This window comes from Hypomesus nipponensis, chromosome 1, assembly GCF_054491055.1.
Source record: "Hypomesus nipponensis isolate SF chromosome 1, ASM5449105v1, whole genome shotgun sequence".
Lineage (NCBI taxonomy): Eukaryota > Metazoa > Chordata > Actinopteri > Osmeriformes > Osmeridae > Hypomesus > Hypomesus nipponensis.
The window spans coordinates 8,324,608-8,341,405 of NC_140361.1; the positions used below are offsets into that span (position 1 = coordinate 8,324,608).

At 45.3% G+C, this 16,798-nt stretch overlaps 1 protein-coding gene across 7 annotated transcripts in view; it reads left to right on the forward strand.

Annotated features, from left to right (window-relative positions):
* LOC146302353 (protocadherin gamma-C5-like) overlaps nucleotides 1-13,261 on the forward strand; it is a 115,390-nt gene extending 102,129 nt beyond the window's left edge. For 6 of the 7 annotated variants that reach the window (XM_084680025.1, XM_084680187.1, XM_084680103.1 and 3 more), the window contains exons 2-4: nucleotides 3,960-4,018; nucleotides 8,050-8,147; nucleotides 10,403-13,261. In XM_084680025.1, coding sequence (XP_084536151.1) covers nucleotides 3,960-4,018; nucleotides 8,050-8,147; nucleotides 10,403-10,728 — 483 coding nt within the window. In that variant the 3' untranslated portion in view covers nucleotides 10,729-13,261. The remainder of the gene's footprint in view (nucleotides 1-3,959; nucleotides 4,019-8,049; nucleotides 8,148-10,402) is intronic. The other variant, XM_084679850.1, reaches the window with a different exon arrangement.
* Nucleotides 13,262-16,798: the final 3,537 nt, after the last annotated feature.

Genomic DNA, 16,798 nt, shown 5'->3' on the forward strand with positions numbered 1-16,798 from the left:
GAAGCTGAAAAGCAGGACTTATTTGGTGGCATGGCTAACATGATATTTTCTCTTCACAAAACATGTCAGTCATTTTTGTGTAGGTCTCTGTTTCATGTCATGACTTGGTTTTATCATGTCCGTAGCTCCTCTCTCTTTCTCTTTCATCTCTCTCCCCCTTCTCTGAATCGTGTTGTCCCTGGGGTTGACATGGTACCATCTGTCTCCCTGCTCCAGTGACACGTGTGGATCGGGGACAACGGAGAGAGGGAGGGAGATAGACAGTGATGGAGAGGGAGATGGAGTTGAGGAAAAGGCTTAACGCACGTGCAACATAAGGACCGTCCACTAATGGGCCGGAGTCCCAGAAAGATTGCAATCAGCTTGTGTGTGTGTGTGTGTGTGTGTAAACAACAGGGAGCTGTCAGGCGCTCAGAGCCTTCCAGCTGTGTGTAACCTTAGCGGGGCCTCAGGGTCCAACTGTCCCTTTGTAAGTCTGATCGCCCAGTGTCCTCCAGTCACACTCCCTATTCACAAGGGCTGGGCAACACTGCCCCTACAGGCTCTTTTTTAGAGAGACCTTCTCTGGAACACACTAATGCTTGTGTCAAAATCGCTGAATGGCTAAGAAATAAAAATCATGCTCAGGGTATTAGCTCAGTGGTGAGTGAGTGTTTTCGTAAAAGGCCATGCGGGTCTGATGGCACGGTCCATTAGACATAGTGAAGTGTTTAGTAGTTTGTGAATTGTAGTGTTTACACACAATAAATCGGCACGTGTATTCTATGGTTCAGTGAGACTGTGTCGGAATGTTCTGTAGGTAATGTCAACATCTACAGGCAGGTCTTCTCAGTTTTTACTGGATCTATATTCTACTAGTGTGTCATGGGGTTTGTTGAAACTGTAGTAACCATCAACACAGTTGAAAGTAACGTTGATTGGGCGAGCACTGGATTGGAGTCTGTGTGTGTATGTGTGTGTGAGGCTGTTGAAAGACCAAGATAGGAACAACTTCCTCTTTTCAGAAAAGAGCACCAGGTGCACTCTATCCATAGTTCTGTCTAGACCAATAGTAGCTCTGTGTGTGATTTGGGGGAAGGGGCACAGGATATTGACTGTGTGGGTGTGCGTGCATGTGTGTGTGTGTGTGAGAGAGAGAGAAAGACTTCCTCAAATTCACCAGATTATCAGAGTCCAGCTGGTGTGAATACAGTGTCTGTGTGTGCTTTGGTGGGAAGCGGTTATTGAAACACCCCTCATTCACATTTCCTTGGTGGGGATAGAAGGGTTAACCGCCCATTGATCCACTGAACCAGATGTGCTTTCCCTCTTCCTTCACACACACACACACACACACACACACACACACACACACACAAGCACACACACAAACACACAGTTCCCGATGGGGCCCACATGTAGGTCTGAGGTGATTAGCAGCTTCTCCTTTCTGAGGACCAGGACTCACACACACACACACACACACACTGTTTTCACTCTCATTGGTTAAACCCTCAATCCCAGTGACTCTGTGTTACGGCTCTTGGCCTGTCCATGGCCTTTTGCCACATTGTAATTTCCAGGGCTATTCAAGCTATGAGCTCCAATCTCCTTCTCTGTGATCATGGTAAGTGTATTAGAAACTGGTATCTTGGTAAGACTCTCTGGGTTGGAACATCCAAGCTCAGTACAGAAGGCCTAGGAAGGAATCTAGAGTCTAATCGGCTCTGGTTTGGTTTCAGATGAACTGGTTCCAGAGGAGTTCTTCCAGCCCTGCTTAGTGTCTGTTACATTAGGAGCTCTCCCAGTGGTTCTTCTTTATGAGTTGGTCTGTTGATAGTATAAAATAGGGTTCTTGTAAACGAACCTTTATCTTTTTGGGATGTGAACACACCACAGTGTAGGTAGAGGGGGTGTTTTCCCAGATGTCCCGGCATGGAGCATCAGTGTCAATACAGTGTCTGTTTCCCTTTATCCCACATGCCTGTGGCGTGAATTGACCTTGGGGCTGACCTCTAGAAATGTGTGTGTGTGTGTCTGGTCAGAGCGTCACATAGCTGGAATGCTGGGCCTCTCCATGGACACTTACTATGAAGAAAAATCCCCTTTTCTCTTTCTCCTCTCCCCCTTCACACAGACACACACTTTCACCATTCCCACTGCCCGCCAAAACACACAGAGTATCTGTTAGGAAGGTAGTCTGTCTACTTGAAACAAAATGCCCCCTGCGTCATGGAGCAAATGAGATTTCCTGTCTTCCCACTTCTCTCCACATCTTCAAGTCATGATTCTCATATTTAGAGACCATAATAATAGTTGAAAAGAGAGCAGTTATTTTATTTGTCTGTGTTTTGTAGCGACAGGGGGGATGTAATCAGTCAACCATTGAAGTCTGTTTTTACCTTCTTATCAGTTCATCTGAAAATGCCTGTATAGCTCTGAAGGGGAAGAGAATTAGCATACAGACTGAGGTGCTCTCTTATTGTGTTTGAGGGAGTTCTGAATGAGAGATCCTCGGGGCTGGGCTGAAATTTAACCTTGTCGGCCTCCTTTGGTCGGCTGCGATGTGAACTGCAGGCAGACTCCGTGGGTGTTGTTGTAACAGGATAGCTTTGGGTTTCTATCGGCCTAACTCTTTCCCTCCCGCCCTTCCACTCTCTCTTCCTTCTCTCTCTTTCTTGTCTCCCTCCCCTCCCTCTCTCCGCTCTCTCCCTTCTCACCCTCCGCCATGTCTCAGTGGTAGAACAGAGCTTTTAATAATGCAGCATGTTGGCCTGCTGTTGTATCTCTGGGGAGCTCCAGTGTCGATTAGGAGGCAGAAGTCTGAGGCCTGGAACCTTGCCAGGGCTCCATTCACTGAACCGCTTCATTACACAGGGAGGGAGAAAAGGGTGAAGGGAGGGAATGTGAAGAGCGAGAGAGAGAGGAAGAATGAGGAGAAAGAGCATGGCGAAGTGGTAGAGAAGTACACAGAGAACAGAGGATAGAGAGAGAGAAAGTCAGAGACTGAGGAAAGGAAGAATGACTTTGAGTGGGAAGAGAAAATTGTATCTCTCCCTAAAACACTCATCTCAGTCTCTGAAGGCTTTTTCTGTTTGAAGATGTACTGGTAAAACAGAAAACAGTAGCTATATTCAGACTGGATTGATTTCTCACAGTCTACTCCAGCTTCTCCAAGATAAACACAATTAGGTCTTTATGAGAGTGCTGTGAATTATACAGTCACTCAATTAGCCCAGATGCTAAAAGCCCTATCTCCCCCAACAATAGCTGATTGTGCACAAAGACCTTGGGCAAGTCTCTAATGATTGTATTGATTCTGCTAGCGTAACGTATCTGTAGTAACTTATCTGTAGTAACTTATCTGTAGTAACTTATCTGTAGTGATCAGCGAGTGTGTCTAAGTGTCATTTCAATTTTATACACACAGCATGTCCATAAAATGTTTCTGTCTGGATCAGAAAAACAAAGGCGGCCATTTTGCGGATGCTCTCTGTTGTCTGTCGTATCTGGGGAATCATTAGAGGAGGTTCTGTCCAACCAGGGCATACATCCTTCTCTTGTACTGTACAGGCTCATTCAGTTAGTTTGATTTAGTTTGGCTTGAACTGTTTTGTTGTTGTTGTTTTCTCTTCCTAATTAGAAGTGGTCATTCAGTGATGCGCAGTGCTAGCATGCATTCGCGCGTGTTTGGCTGATTTGGTGTGTGTATCTGTGCGCTTCAGTGACCTTTCATGCTCTGAGGATTTCAGAACAAAATGTCTGCCCAGAGCTCTCAGATAGTTCTCATCATGTGTATCCTTGGCTTCAGTCTCCTTGGTAGTTTGTTGTCCAAACACACACACACAGTGAGGGACGCTTCCACACATGACCCGAAAGAAACGGACTCTCATCATGAACGTCATATTGGTCCCTGCACAGAGAAAGGCAGACTTGCAGAAGAAGAGATTGAACATTGTTTTTTCTTTCTCTTTTTACAGCAAAAGCCTCCGAACAATGACTGGCGTTTCAACCAGGGACAGAGACCCGGACCTAGTGGGTGAGTAGACACACACACATACACACACTCATACACACACACCATAAACATACCACCCATTGAGGAGTGTGCTCATGACCAAAGACCTATCTTTATACTACTAAGTATTTCAAACAGAGTGGGGGAGGGAGATGGAGAGAGAGAGAGACAGAGAGACAGAGAGAGAGAGAGAGAGAGAGAGAGAGAGAGAGAGAGAGAGAGAGAGAGAGAGAGAGAGAGAGAGAGAGAGAGAGAGAGAGAGAGAGAGAGAGAGAGAGAGAGAGAGAGAGAGAGAGAGAGAGAGAGAGAGAGAGAGATAGAGAGATAGAGAGATAGAGAGATAGAGAGATAGAGAGATAGAGAGAGAGAGAGAGAGCAAAGGATTGAGAGATGACAGATGTCAGGGGATGAAGGAGCTTGCCGTAAGAATACACAGACCTCTCTGCTTGCTGGCTCAGATTGTTCCATGGTAATCAAATCAGCTCTCCTCTACAGCTGAAGGGCATTCATAAGAATTAGTCAGGACACGATTCTTACTTAGAATCTGAATCTTATTATCAGTGTCTCTGACTCATATTTTGTATTTCAAATTAGATAGAACATTTTGACTTTTGGCCTGTTTCAAGGCTGTTCTGTACTCCACAAAATGGCTGATGCTCTTTAGACACCTCTCCTCCTGGCCTCCTCCCTCCACGTCTTTCCATGCGCCTGTGTACCATCACTCAGTACTGGTGAAGACTGGGGGAGGGGAGTGTCTTGAAGCATAGGGACCAGCTACCTCTGTCTCTCTTACACTCCCCCCCCTTTCTCTCTCTCTCTCTCTCTCTCTCTCTCTCTCTCTCTCTCTCTCTCACGCTCTCTCTCTCTCTCTCTCTCTCAGAAATGAGGTTGATTGTATACATGTATTGTTATGATACAATTGTCAGTTTTATTTGGATGGAGAGGGTATATGTGGGTGTGCCCAGTTCACAGATCATTTGCTCTGTATCCTATGCTAAACTGAGTTGTTTCCATAACACATAACACAAAACATTCCGTGAACCAAAGACTGGGCCACTCTGGAGGAGGAAAAATTCTGCTCCCCTCTGGCTCTCTTACCCATGGGGCTTTTAGGCTCACACACACACACATATTTCTGACAGTGAACAAAAACACTAGAGTAGGTCATTTTGTAATACCACCAAGGCTATGGATACATTGGCCATAATTCATTTGCGAAGAAAAGAAAAGTGATTTTAGCTTCCCTTCAGAATGTCTGATGGAAGTCCCAGACTCCTTGTTATTTTTCCACAGAAAATGGAGGTGCTGAGTTCTTCAGCTGTAGACATGAGGGGTGGGACTACATGCTAACATGCTAAGATGCTTAGGCCATTTTAACCCATGTATCTTTCCAGCCCCTTCAAGCATGCCACACACATACGTTGGACGCCCAACCAGGGGAGAAGGTATCACCTTGTGTGTTTAGAGATGCTGTGGTTACGCTGTGCCTTTAAAAACTGGTTGAGGATCAGTTTTGACAAGTCTTTTGTCAATGCTTACACTATCTGTATTGTTGTAAGATCTGATCTGAGGCCAGTGATTGAAGGCAAAGTGTAACCATGGCTAGTGTAGGTAGTGCACAGTGTTGTGTTTAGATGTGCTTGTTTCTGTACCTCAGACTTGCTAGCTAATACAAAGTCACGCTATTGGTCCCATTGACCTAGTAACTGCTTGATGGGGGAATACGATTGGCTCCCCTTTGTGCAATCAACTTGCCATGGTGTGTTATAGTTGTCTTTTAGTCAATTTAGTTTAGTTTTTCTCAAATTAGTTGTTGTCTTAATCTGCATTGTGTGACGGACTTAAGCATGGTCACGAGTCTTTGAACAATATTTCCTCTGTGTGTAAATGCTTGGTTCCTGTGTGGGGGGGATCCCTTTGATATGTGTTTGTCAGAGAGAGCGATGCAGGGAGTCTTCTGAGCTTATGACATCATGGGGTGTCTCTGTGTGATCTCTGTCTGGCCCTGCTGGGCAGCAGACACAGGGAGACCTTCTCTATGACTCTGGTGAGGGACGGGAGCCATCTGACTGCATAGAGGAGACAGCAGGCCTTGGTTTGCAAGATCTTGATAGAGATATAGGATGTAGATATAGAATGACTGAGAACAGAAAAAACTATATAATGGAGAAAAAAAACAAGGAGACAGAGTTTAAACTCTGTCAGGAACAGAACGTCTGAAGAGGTTTCGAAGGCATTTTGTAAACACAAAATAGCCCAGATTGCATACAGAGCCTAACCAGACAGTTATATGATAAGGGTAAAATAAGATCAAAGTTAATTCTAGCACAAAGTAACAACACGTTAGTGTTTCTACAGAGAGCAATAGTATAGGCCTGAAGGACACTGTCTGGGAGTGCTGAACAGTGGTGTCCACATAAGGTGGGTTCCTCCTACATGAGATGTGTATTTCATGCTCAGCTGGCAACCAAGACAGCCCTCCAGCCCACAGGAAGTGATAATCCTGACCACAGGAAGTGCTTAGCACAACCACAGGATCTGATAAGTGCAGGCTGCCGCTAATTAGGGACAAACGAGGCATCTCCTTATCTGTAAGGGAAGACACAAAACGGCCGACCTGGCTCCACTGACCTACCCGCAACCCATCAGTCTGGTTCTTATTTAGACGCTGCTCACGTTTTGTATTAATTGTACTCAGGCACATTTATAAAAGCCACTTTGGATTTTGGCAAAATGATTATGCAATCTTCACCTAGCCTGCCCCCCCCCCCCCTCCCTCGCATTAACTCTCTCGGTCTCTCTCTCTCTCCTGGTCACTGTCCCCATCTAGATGACCATGCCTGGAGGGTTTTAATTGTTTCCAAAAAGAGACCAAAGATGGAGCATTCACTTCTCTTTTACTGCAGCCATCTTACACACACCCGCGCACACACACATATGTCCATCTAGTTCTTTTTACTGCAGCTCGTTTAAGTCAGGAAGTGGGGCCTAAGACCCTGGCGTCCCTTTAACCCCTCATGTGCCAATCTTCCCCCCACCCCCCAGGGTTTAGTAAAGGGGCCAAACCTTTTACCCACAACCGCTTGGGTCTAACAGTTCCCTGATTTAGGTGGTTGGGGGTGCTACTGAAATGGTTATAACCACACACACGCTCACTCACACATACATACATACACTCACACACACATTAATTTACTTGAGGTCGTTTGGAATTCCAGTGTCAGTATCCACTTCAATTACCCAGGTGTGTGTGTTTGTGTGTGTGTTTTTATAGTTGGATTCTAGAAGTTACATTCCAGTGTCTAGCTGTCTACTATGGCTGTGTGATTGATCATATCAAGCTCTTATTACAGTCACTCAGCACTAACTGTGAAACAGAAAACTGGATAAGTCAGGCAAATAAACACCTATAACACCAGAATTGTATAGATTTGATTTGTCAGGGCTGGTGCCTCTGAAAAAGTGATCCAGAGTAGGCCCAGCAAAAACAATTACACCTATATGTGTGTGTGTCTATGTGTGTGTCTGTGTGTGTTTAGGTGAGCATAATAGAGAGCAGGTCTGTTTGCCCCTTTGTTCTCCTCTCATGTAAATGTGAGCCTTTAAACAAACAAGTCTTTGAACATGAATTCTGTCCACATGGAAATGCTTAACTCCCTCATTTGTGTGCTTGTGGCTGTGGGTGTATGTGTGCATTTGTGAATGCGTGTGTGAATAGCATTCAGACAGCTGTTCCCTTTAATGTGGTGCCATTAATGTTTTATCAGATACAACAGGGTGAGGATGTAATAATCATACCACGGTTTAGGTGTATACAACAATATATGTGAATGTGTGTTGTTGCCTGGGAGACACACCCTTGTATGTAGTACACATCCTGCTCTGTCCTGCCAGTTATAGGCTCTCAGCAGACCCCATGACTTCACATCATAAAGCACCAACCGTCTCCTCAGGAGCCAACTGTTAACAACAGGCATTACAGCCCCTTATTTCAAAATGGCTGCCGGTTGTTGACGGTTTATCTCTCTTTCTCCCCACTTCCTTTCCCATAGGGCTGCCGGTGGACCTGAGGTTGCCATGGGAACCGGACCCTGGCCCAACCCCCCTACCGAGGCCGAGCAGCTCCAAGCCCTGATGGCCGCAGCCAACGGTGAGTCCAACACCTCCCTCCCTCCCTCCCTCGCTCCCTCCTTCCTTCCTTCCTTACTTCCCTCCCTCCCTCCCTCCCTCCCTCCCTCCCTCCCTCCCTCCCTCCCTCCCTCCCTCCCTCCCTCCCTCCCTCCCTCCCTCCCTCCCTCCCTCCCTCCCTCTCCACCAATCCTATCTTTGCGGTTCAATGCCTCGCTCCTTCCCTCCCAATCCAATTTATCTTCCATAAATGTAGTCTTTCAATTCAAATCAATAATTTCAAAGCAATATCTAACTAAATATATTATGACTTTACTGTTGACTTCATATTTCGATACCCAAAATCAAACCTACGAACTTCAAGGAAGACAATCACAAGCTCTGTTCTCTTTACCACTCTTAATCATCCACCCCAGTCTTGAAGTTGCTCCCTCCCTCCCTCCATCCATCCTTCCTTTTGTGGTTGGGCTGCATGATGGAGGGAAGGGTATAAGAGGGGGTGGAAGGGGTGGAAAGGTCAGAGTATCTTCCTGTTGAGGGCATGTGGCCAGACTCATTGATAAAGCCCTCTCTGTCCTCATTGATGTTTCCATGGCTCTTTGTATCGGGCCTGTAAATGCATGCACGCTCATACACACACCTACACACACACACACACACACATACAGTGGGAAAAATCCAACAATTCCACTCAGAATGTGTTTAATGCCATAACATGACAGAAGGTTGGTGTTTGCATTGTACACAGTTCAGAACGCTGTGAGCCTGCTGTAAAAGCTAAAGGGCACACACTTACACTTCCACACACAGACACACACGCCTTCTCCGCCCCCCTCCTTCCAGACACATGCACACCCACACACACACAGAACAGATGATTAAGTAGCCCGTGATATCACAGTTTCCCTTGCTGCAGTTCTTACACTCACACACACACACACACACACAGAGTGACTCATATTTGGGCTTTTACTGTGGATTGTGTGAATTGCCTAAATAATTGTTCTAACATAGAGATTCACTCATCAAGTTGTCCTTGAGAGCAAGGTCTCCCAACCTAAACAAAGAACCAGCACACTCACTCTCTCTCTCTCTCTCTCTCTCTCTCTCTCTCTCTCTCTCTCTCTCTCTCTCACTCACTCACTCACTCACTCACTCACTCACTCACTCACTCACTCACTCACTCACACACACACACACACACACACACACACACACACACACAGTCCGGGAAGACTCAATGAGATTTGTTGCCACATCGACTCAAGTCATTGTTTCCATTGTTATTTCCACCAATGACACATTGCTACTTTCCTTTTTCTCTCTCTCTCTCTCTCTCTCTCTCTCTCTCTCTCTCTCTCTCTCTCTCTCTCTCTCTCTCTCTCTCTCTCTCTCTCTCTCTCTCTCTCTCTCTCTCTCTCTCTCTCTCTCTCTCTCTCTCTCTCTCTCTCTCTCTCTCTCTCTCTCTCTCTCTCTCTCTCTCCCTTCTCTCTCTCATACACACAAAATGAAATGTTTTCCGTGTAGGGCTGAGCTGAGATCTTAAGAAGGAAGGACAGGGGTTTGTATCACACCCAATAACCCATGGATTCAACATCTAGTTACAAACCAGAAGCTGAGGTTGTTCTAGTAGATTTCTAGAGGAGGATATGTACCTATGGGATTGCCTATGAGACAATGCATGTCTGCGTGTTATACATGTCTACAGCAGGTGTGTGTATGCTGTGTGTAGACAGCTGCATGTATGAAGAGCAGAGTGTAGGGGCGGGGGAGGGGAGAGTGTGTGGGAGTGTGTGTGTTAGTAGGGCTGCATTGCAGGGGCTGGGAGAGAATTATATGAGCTAGGCAGCTACGTCATTCGCACAGTCAGAATACACATACGGGTACACACACACACACACACACACACATGGATTCAGAAATAAATGCAGTCACTGGCAAAGCACAAAGGACGAGGATATGTCAACCCCAAAATGTCGGTGCACATTCACCATTTTATAACACCCCCTACCCCTTCTCTCTGTTTCATTCTTTTCTCACTCCCTCTCGCTGCCACACTCAATTCACCTCAATGGAATTACCATTATATAACGATCATATCATGTCAAAAACTCTAAACCCAATTTTTCATGTTTGCATATTGGCTTGTGTAGCTTGTCATTAGAATATCTTTCTCCTGTACTGACAAAGTATTGATAGCCCTTCACCGCAACGCCTCGCTAACGCGTTCCACGCCCGTCTCCTCCCCCTCCCCCGCTCTCTCCCTCTTCCCCCCAGAAGTGAGCGAGGCGACCGCCACCCTGGGTCCGGGCACCATGGGCCTGAGCACCCGCTACAGCCCCCAGTTCACCCTCCAGCACGTGCCCGACTACCGGCAGAATGTGTACATCCCAGGCAGCACGGCCACCCTGACCTCCAACCCCCAGCAGCAGCAGCAGCAGCAGCTCCTCCAGCAGCAGCTCCAGCAGCAGCAGCAGCAGCTGCAGCAGGCCGCTGCCCAGCAGGCCCTGCCCCCGACCCAGGCCCAGGCCCAGATGGAGCCCCCCAAGGCTGCCCAGACCCCGGCCTCCAAGAAGAAGTCCACCAAGAAGGAGAAGAAGTAAGATGGCCCGGGCGGACGGAGGGATGGGCAGATTGATGGATCCCACCCACCCCAGCCCTGATCGGGACTCAAATTCAACCCCCCCTCACACTCCCTTCGCCTCTTCTACTATGTACTGTTTCATCCTAATCAGGATGTTTTACTGGTCAGTTATCCTTGGTAATAAGATGTGGATTTTGTCAAGTTTGTCTCGAGGGCCATTAAGAATCTGAAGGTGCTGAAGGTGGAAGAGCAAACAGCAAATAGTTTATGGTATTCATTATGGAGGCTAATCAGAAACAGTTGGACAAGATAACGTGTTTTCCTGATGCAGACGTATTGCCACTCAGTTGGTCAGTAAGAAGTGGCTAGGGCTGGGGGGTTGTATTTGGGTGAATCAGTGCTTTGAGATTCACATAATACCAGAGTCAAACTAAGAAGAAACCTTGCTGGGAAAACAAGGCTGATCCTGGTGATGTATTCATAAATGTGTCATATGTAAGATTTACAATTCCCTATTTTCCCTGAGTTGGAAAAAAATAGATTGTTGTTGATGTATTCTAGAATGCCATTGTCAGGCTCCTGAAGGATCCGCCCTATAATGCTCCTTAGCTCAGAAAAACATGTGGCTATAACACAGGTATCACACACACTCTTGCATGTTCCTCATAGGTAAAAAAACCCCACAGATACCGTGTAAGTTAAAACTATGCATTGATGTTTGTTTTGCTAGGAGGAACCCTAACCTTTTCCTCCTTACCCATAAATACCACAACGGCTAATCCACCAGTAGTATTAACCTGACACAATACTGTGGGGAAAAAAAAACCTATATTTGTGCAAGCATAGTATACTATATTCATTGATAATCTCCAGTGAATTTCTATGACCTGAGCATGAACTTCTTGAGGGGGAGGGATATGGGGTGGGGTAAGGGGGGGTTTGGCAGCATGTTATCCCATCAACAGTCTGTCGTCTGTGCATGTGGCAAATAGTGCGGGCACTGCCCCTTCTGAAGTGTCACAGACGGGCACAGACTCCATCTCCCCACATCCCGACTCCTCCAGACCAGCTTCTGTGCCCCCCCTCACTCATTATCCCACTCAGAGAGCCAAACAATAAGATGCACTGTTGTTATTCAGAAGATGACATGATTTAAGTGGTTAATCACTAGGGATTAGAGGTAGGGAACTTGTAGATCATTAATGGACTAGTTTGAGTTGAGTTGAGTTAGGAGTTAGGACACATCTTAGGCCCCTATGGGTATTTCCCCGTAAGCCGTCCTGAAGTGCTGATTATATTTCTTGAAGTGAGAAGATACAACGTTTTTTCTTTGTTATCGATGACTTTGTAGGATAGAAGAGTTGTTCAAGATATGAAAGTGTTTTCCTTTTTCTGCCGTCCGTGTCCATCGGGACTCCACTGCATGAAGAGGCAGCTTGCAGGCTGGGTTTAGGGGGGACAGAGAGGGCGGGGCGATGGGTACACCGTCTGGGTTAGCATCATAATCATTCACAACAAGGGGGAGGGGGAAACAACCATGGCTCTACCCATTGAATGTACAGAGGCCCCATTGTAGACCCATCCATCCCCAGACCTTAACTTCCTCTAATGCACTGACCCAAGTTAGAGGTTGACAGAGCCAAGCACATCTGTCTATGTCAGAGTTGGATATACCACTCCACACAGAGAGAGGGGAGGGGGGACATCAGCTCTCCTCACTAACCCTCAGTTGAAATCCAGTGTCTGAATGCTAACCTCAGACTGTACCCTTCCCTCCACCACTCTGTTCCCTGGTCCTGTGAAGGCTCTTCCCCACTGTAAATAAACACAAAGTAAGTCCTGTCGATGGTACAGTATGAGCCAGTTGTTTGTATAGTATGGACCACACCACCACAAAAGAAAAGTCCCCCTTCCAAAAGGCGTGGCTTACTACTGGAATGTGTTGCATTTGTTTTTCAAGTAAAAAAATGAGAAAACCACTTTGAAAAAAATTAAAATGCAAATATCTGAAATGTTCTTCAACAGTTTGTGTTGCAATGTAGTACCTAAGCACCATGAAAGCCAACTAACTCTTACTCAGTGTAAATAAGAAAATTAAGACAATAACTTTAGACGATAAGTAAAAGAGTGACACGCGTAGACTAGTTAACCTGTGATATGTGTTGCGCATATTTTTGTGTTTATTATTTCTCTATCTCTTTCTCTCCATTTTATCACCCTGTAATGAAATGAAATGAAAAGTATACTGAAAATCTTTCTATCCTTCTGTAATCTGAATTATGTTATTTTTTCTGTGAAGTGCATTTGTGAAAGAATGCCTCGCTCTTTCTCTCTGTCCATATGAACAAATGATTATAAATATTATATATGTCCATCCGGCAAACGCTGGGCTAATATTCTATCCTGCTGTAATATCTTTCTTATGAAACGCTTAGACCCCACGCAACCCCCCTCCTGTGTTATTCTCTTATTTTTATGCTAATATTTATATTGCTGTTTTATTTTCTCTTGAACACTGACATTTCAAATAAAAAGTTCTGAAATCATTCAAATCCAATGTCTGCCTTGTCATTCACTGATGAGATTTTATATTCCAAGACATGCTTTTGAGGTCTATTAAACCATCATAATCCTACTTTTCACTAACATTACAGCAAATACAAACTCTTTCAAATCCTTGCATCACCATTTCTAACAAGAATAAATCCACAGTTTAAATTACCATCTGAGCTTCCCTGTTAAAATGTTCAAGCCAATGCAGTGTTTCATGTTTGAGTCAGCGGTATAGTGCAAGTTACAGGATGTAGTCATGTTTGAGTCAGCTGTGTATTGGTAGTTACAGGCTGTAGTCATGTTTGAGTCAGCTGTGTATTGGTAGTTCAGGCTGTAGTCATGTTTGAGTCAGCTGTGTATTGGTAGTTACAGGACGTAGGGATGTTCAAAGTGTTTCATCTGGTTGACCCACATTCACCAACCAGCCTTCATCGGTGCTTCAACACTGTCCCGGATCCCCACGCGTCCCTCCCACGCCCGTTTGAAGCGTTCTCTCTGGCTGGGAGACAGAGGAGGGATGGGTGCAGGGGAGGCAGCGATGAAAGGGAAAGACAAGAGGGAGAGCGTCAGTGTTTCCTCTTCTTCAGTCGGAATATCAACTTCCTATGAAATACTTCAAAGACAATTTGAACACTCGTTATGTAACGCATACCCAAATGAGTATCAAATCACATTGCGCATCTTAAATTATTTAAACTTAGATGGAAATAGATGAGGTAGATAAAGTTAATTCCATGGACATTACTAAGCACTTTATCTCCTGGCTGCCATCATCTGAATAGCAGTCAGGTTGGTCCCACAGGAAAACAAAGATTTTAGAAAAACTTTATGACACAGCAGCAGAGGAAACAACAATAAGCACTCTGCTATTAAATATGAACTGGGGACACTGGGGACAGAATGGAGAAATTCCTTGTTTAGTCCTTGTTTGAAACCTCTTCTTTTACCAAGAACTCTTTGCCTCCTACGGCCCCCTCCCCTTGACCTCTCTGCAGGACTGTGTGTTATCTCTTCAGGGCTCCAGATTTGCAGGGGGCCCACAGGCCCAGGTTCCAGAGCCTTACACAGGAGGTTCTACATCAACAGAAACAGGGCTATAAATAGCCCCTGACAAAACAGGGGAATCAGCCGTGACACAATAGAGCGATGGGGGATGGAAGTACGGACATGGGGGATGTAGTGAATCAGGGGTTGAGTTACTTGTGAGGATAACTCACACTTGTGTTAATAATGGCTACACCCTGGAGATTCACACGTTTTGTTGTACAATGGAATCAGCAAAAAAAAAAAAATATATATATATATATATATATATATATATACCTTCCAATGTAATAGCACAAAAACTAAAACTAAAATCCAGAGTTATAGTATATTGTGAAATATTCCAGCTGCTACAAAAATGGTCACCTCTTTTCCTTATTTTCTCTGTAATGTGTTGTTGCCAGGGCAACATGGGCCCTGTTGTTTTGAGTGTTCTTTAGGCTATAGTATATGTGTGTAATCGACATTATTAGCTCAGCCCACCAGCATGCTGGGTAAAATGTGCAGTAGAATACCAACATACAGTATACTGCTGTTAGTCAAACCTGGCAATGTACACAAGATTTATGCCGTGATGAATTACTTTAAGCTCACCTACAACCTAACCCTGGAAATATTCATGATAGAACAATTATTATAGTAAAATACATACAGTGGCGCATAGATTTTAGCCCATTGTTGGAAATATGTTACCATACAAACACCCTTTTTTCTACCATCATTTTTCTCGTGGTCACCACGTGGCATGAACTTCCTGCTTCTTGTGCCATGTGACAGGAAGTAAGGCACCGCCAGAGGGGAGATAAAGCAGAACGGGAGGATTGTTCTTTTACGACCCCCTCTTCCCATCTCCCCATCTCGCTTAATTAAGCACATTCCCCACCAATCAGATACACACACAAAGAGATGCAGACAACACACTCACTCACCATATCAGACCACATACACACACAGACACACACTGGCATGTGCAGCCATTTGGAAGACTAATTTGGAAAACCCGGGCTTGGTTAGACAGTAACCTTGACAACAGACTGTCTTTGTGTGATAACATTAGTCAGACATTATGAGTAATGGATATCACACAGATACTGTCACATGCTGAGGATACACTCACCAGTCTCATGCACACCATGATGCCATAGTCATGAATGAACATGAATACAGTATGTTTTGTAAAATGGGTCTTCAGTGCAGAGATTAACTTAAATGCCAGTTTAGTTTCAAGGTCCCTCTGGTTAAATGTGGTTGTTCAATGTTATTTTTGAGCGATGACGGACACAGTGCAAGGAAGGAAGAGGAGGTGAAGATCATATTTCAGGGGGCGGCCATCATATCCCATTCGTGAGGAACAGGATATGATGTCATATCATAGCATGTGGCGGGACAGGAAGCCCGTTTTCCGCGCCTTTTGAAGCTCTTTATTCCACTGTTGGAGTTTTGGCAGTCCAGGAGGTTGAGCGTTGGAGGAGGAGCAGTCCCTTCTCCCCCCCTTCTCCCCCCCTTCTCCCCCCTTTCTCCCCCCTTCTCCCCCCCTTCACCCTCCTTCTCTTCCTGCTGCTGTTCTGCTGATGCAGGATAGAGCAGAGCACTGTAATATGGGTCACACCAGTCACAACTCCAGACAGAAACAGGACATAAGAACGGGACAAAGTCTAGGATATGGATACATGGCTGGTTTCTGGATAATAGTCTATGTTATGACTATGTCTGGGACTCCAGTTGGTCTATACAATGCCTCTAATGGAGGGAACACCTGTGTACAAAGGTGGACATGGCTCCCAGGCTCGATACTGCAGGTAGAGAAAGATAACAAATAATCCAACATTTCTTTAAAAGTCGAGCTTTCGAAATAATGGAGAAATAGAGTGCTGGGTTAATCTCTGCACTCTGTGCCATTAGATAAGCAAGACTGGCAGTGAAGAGAGAAAGGGGCCGTGAGAGAGAGAGAAAGAGAAAAGGCTGGCTTTTGGATGATTTATAATAAATTAAGAGGTCAAATGGAGCTTGTGTTTCTCATGTTCACATTCAGGCATAAATGCAGAAGAGCAGTTTGGAGACAAAGTGTTCCAAAACACATACTGAACCTTCAAACAAATACACGCCTTCCCTCACATGCACACGCTACACAAACTATTTCAACGCACAATATTTACACTCACAAAGTGGATACACTGATTGGTTGAACAGGTTGAAATTTTGTGAACTTCTTTCACTCAATCAATCATGACCATAAGTCATCCGGAATGAAAGTGAGTACATGTTTCTTGAGTCCCTTGAGAAGAGGGGAAAGGGGAAAACAAGATGGCCAACGCTGAACTCTACACACAGAGTGGTCGTCCTTATACGGACTAGCAGGAGATATTCAATGAGAGGCCTTGGCACCATAGCCACAGCATAGCTGGGCCAACTATGCCAGGTTCAAGAGCCATCCCATAATACCCTGGCCTAACTCAGCTGAGGCAGAGAGATGCAGCATGGCCCAATGGAGG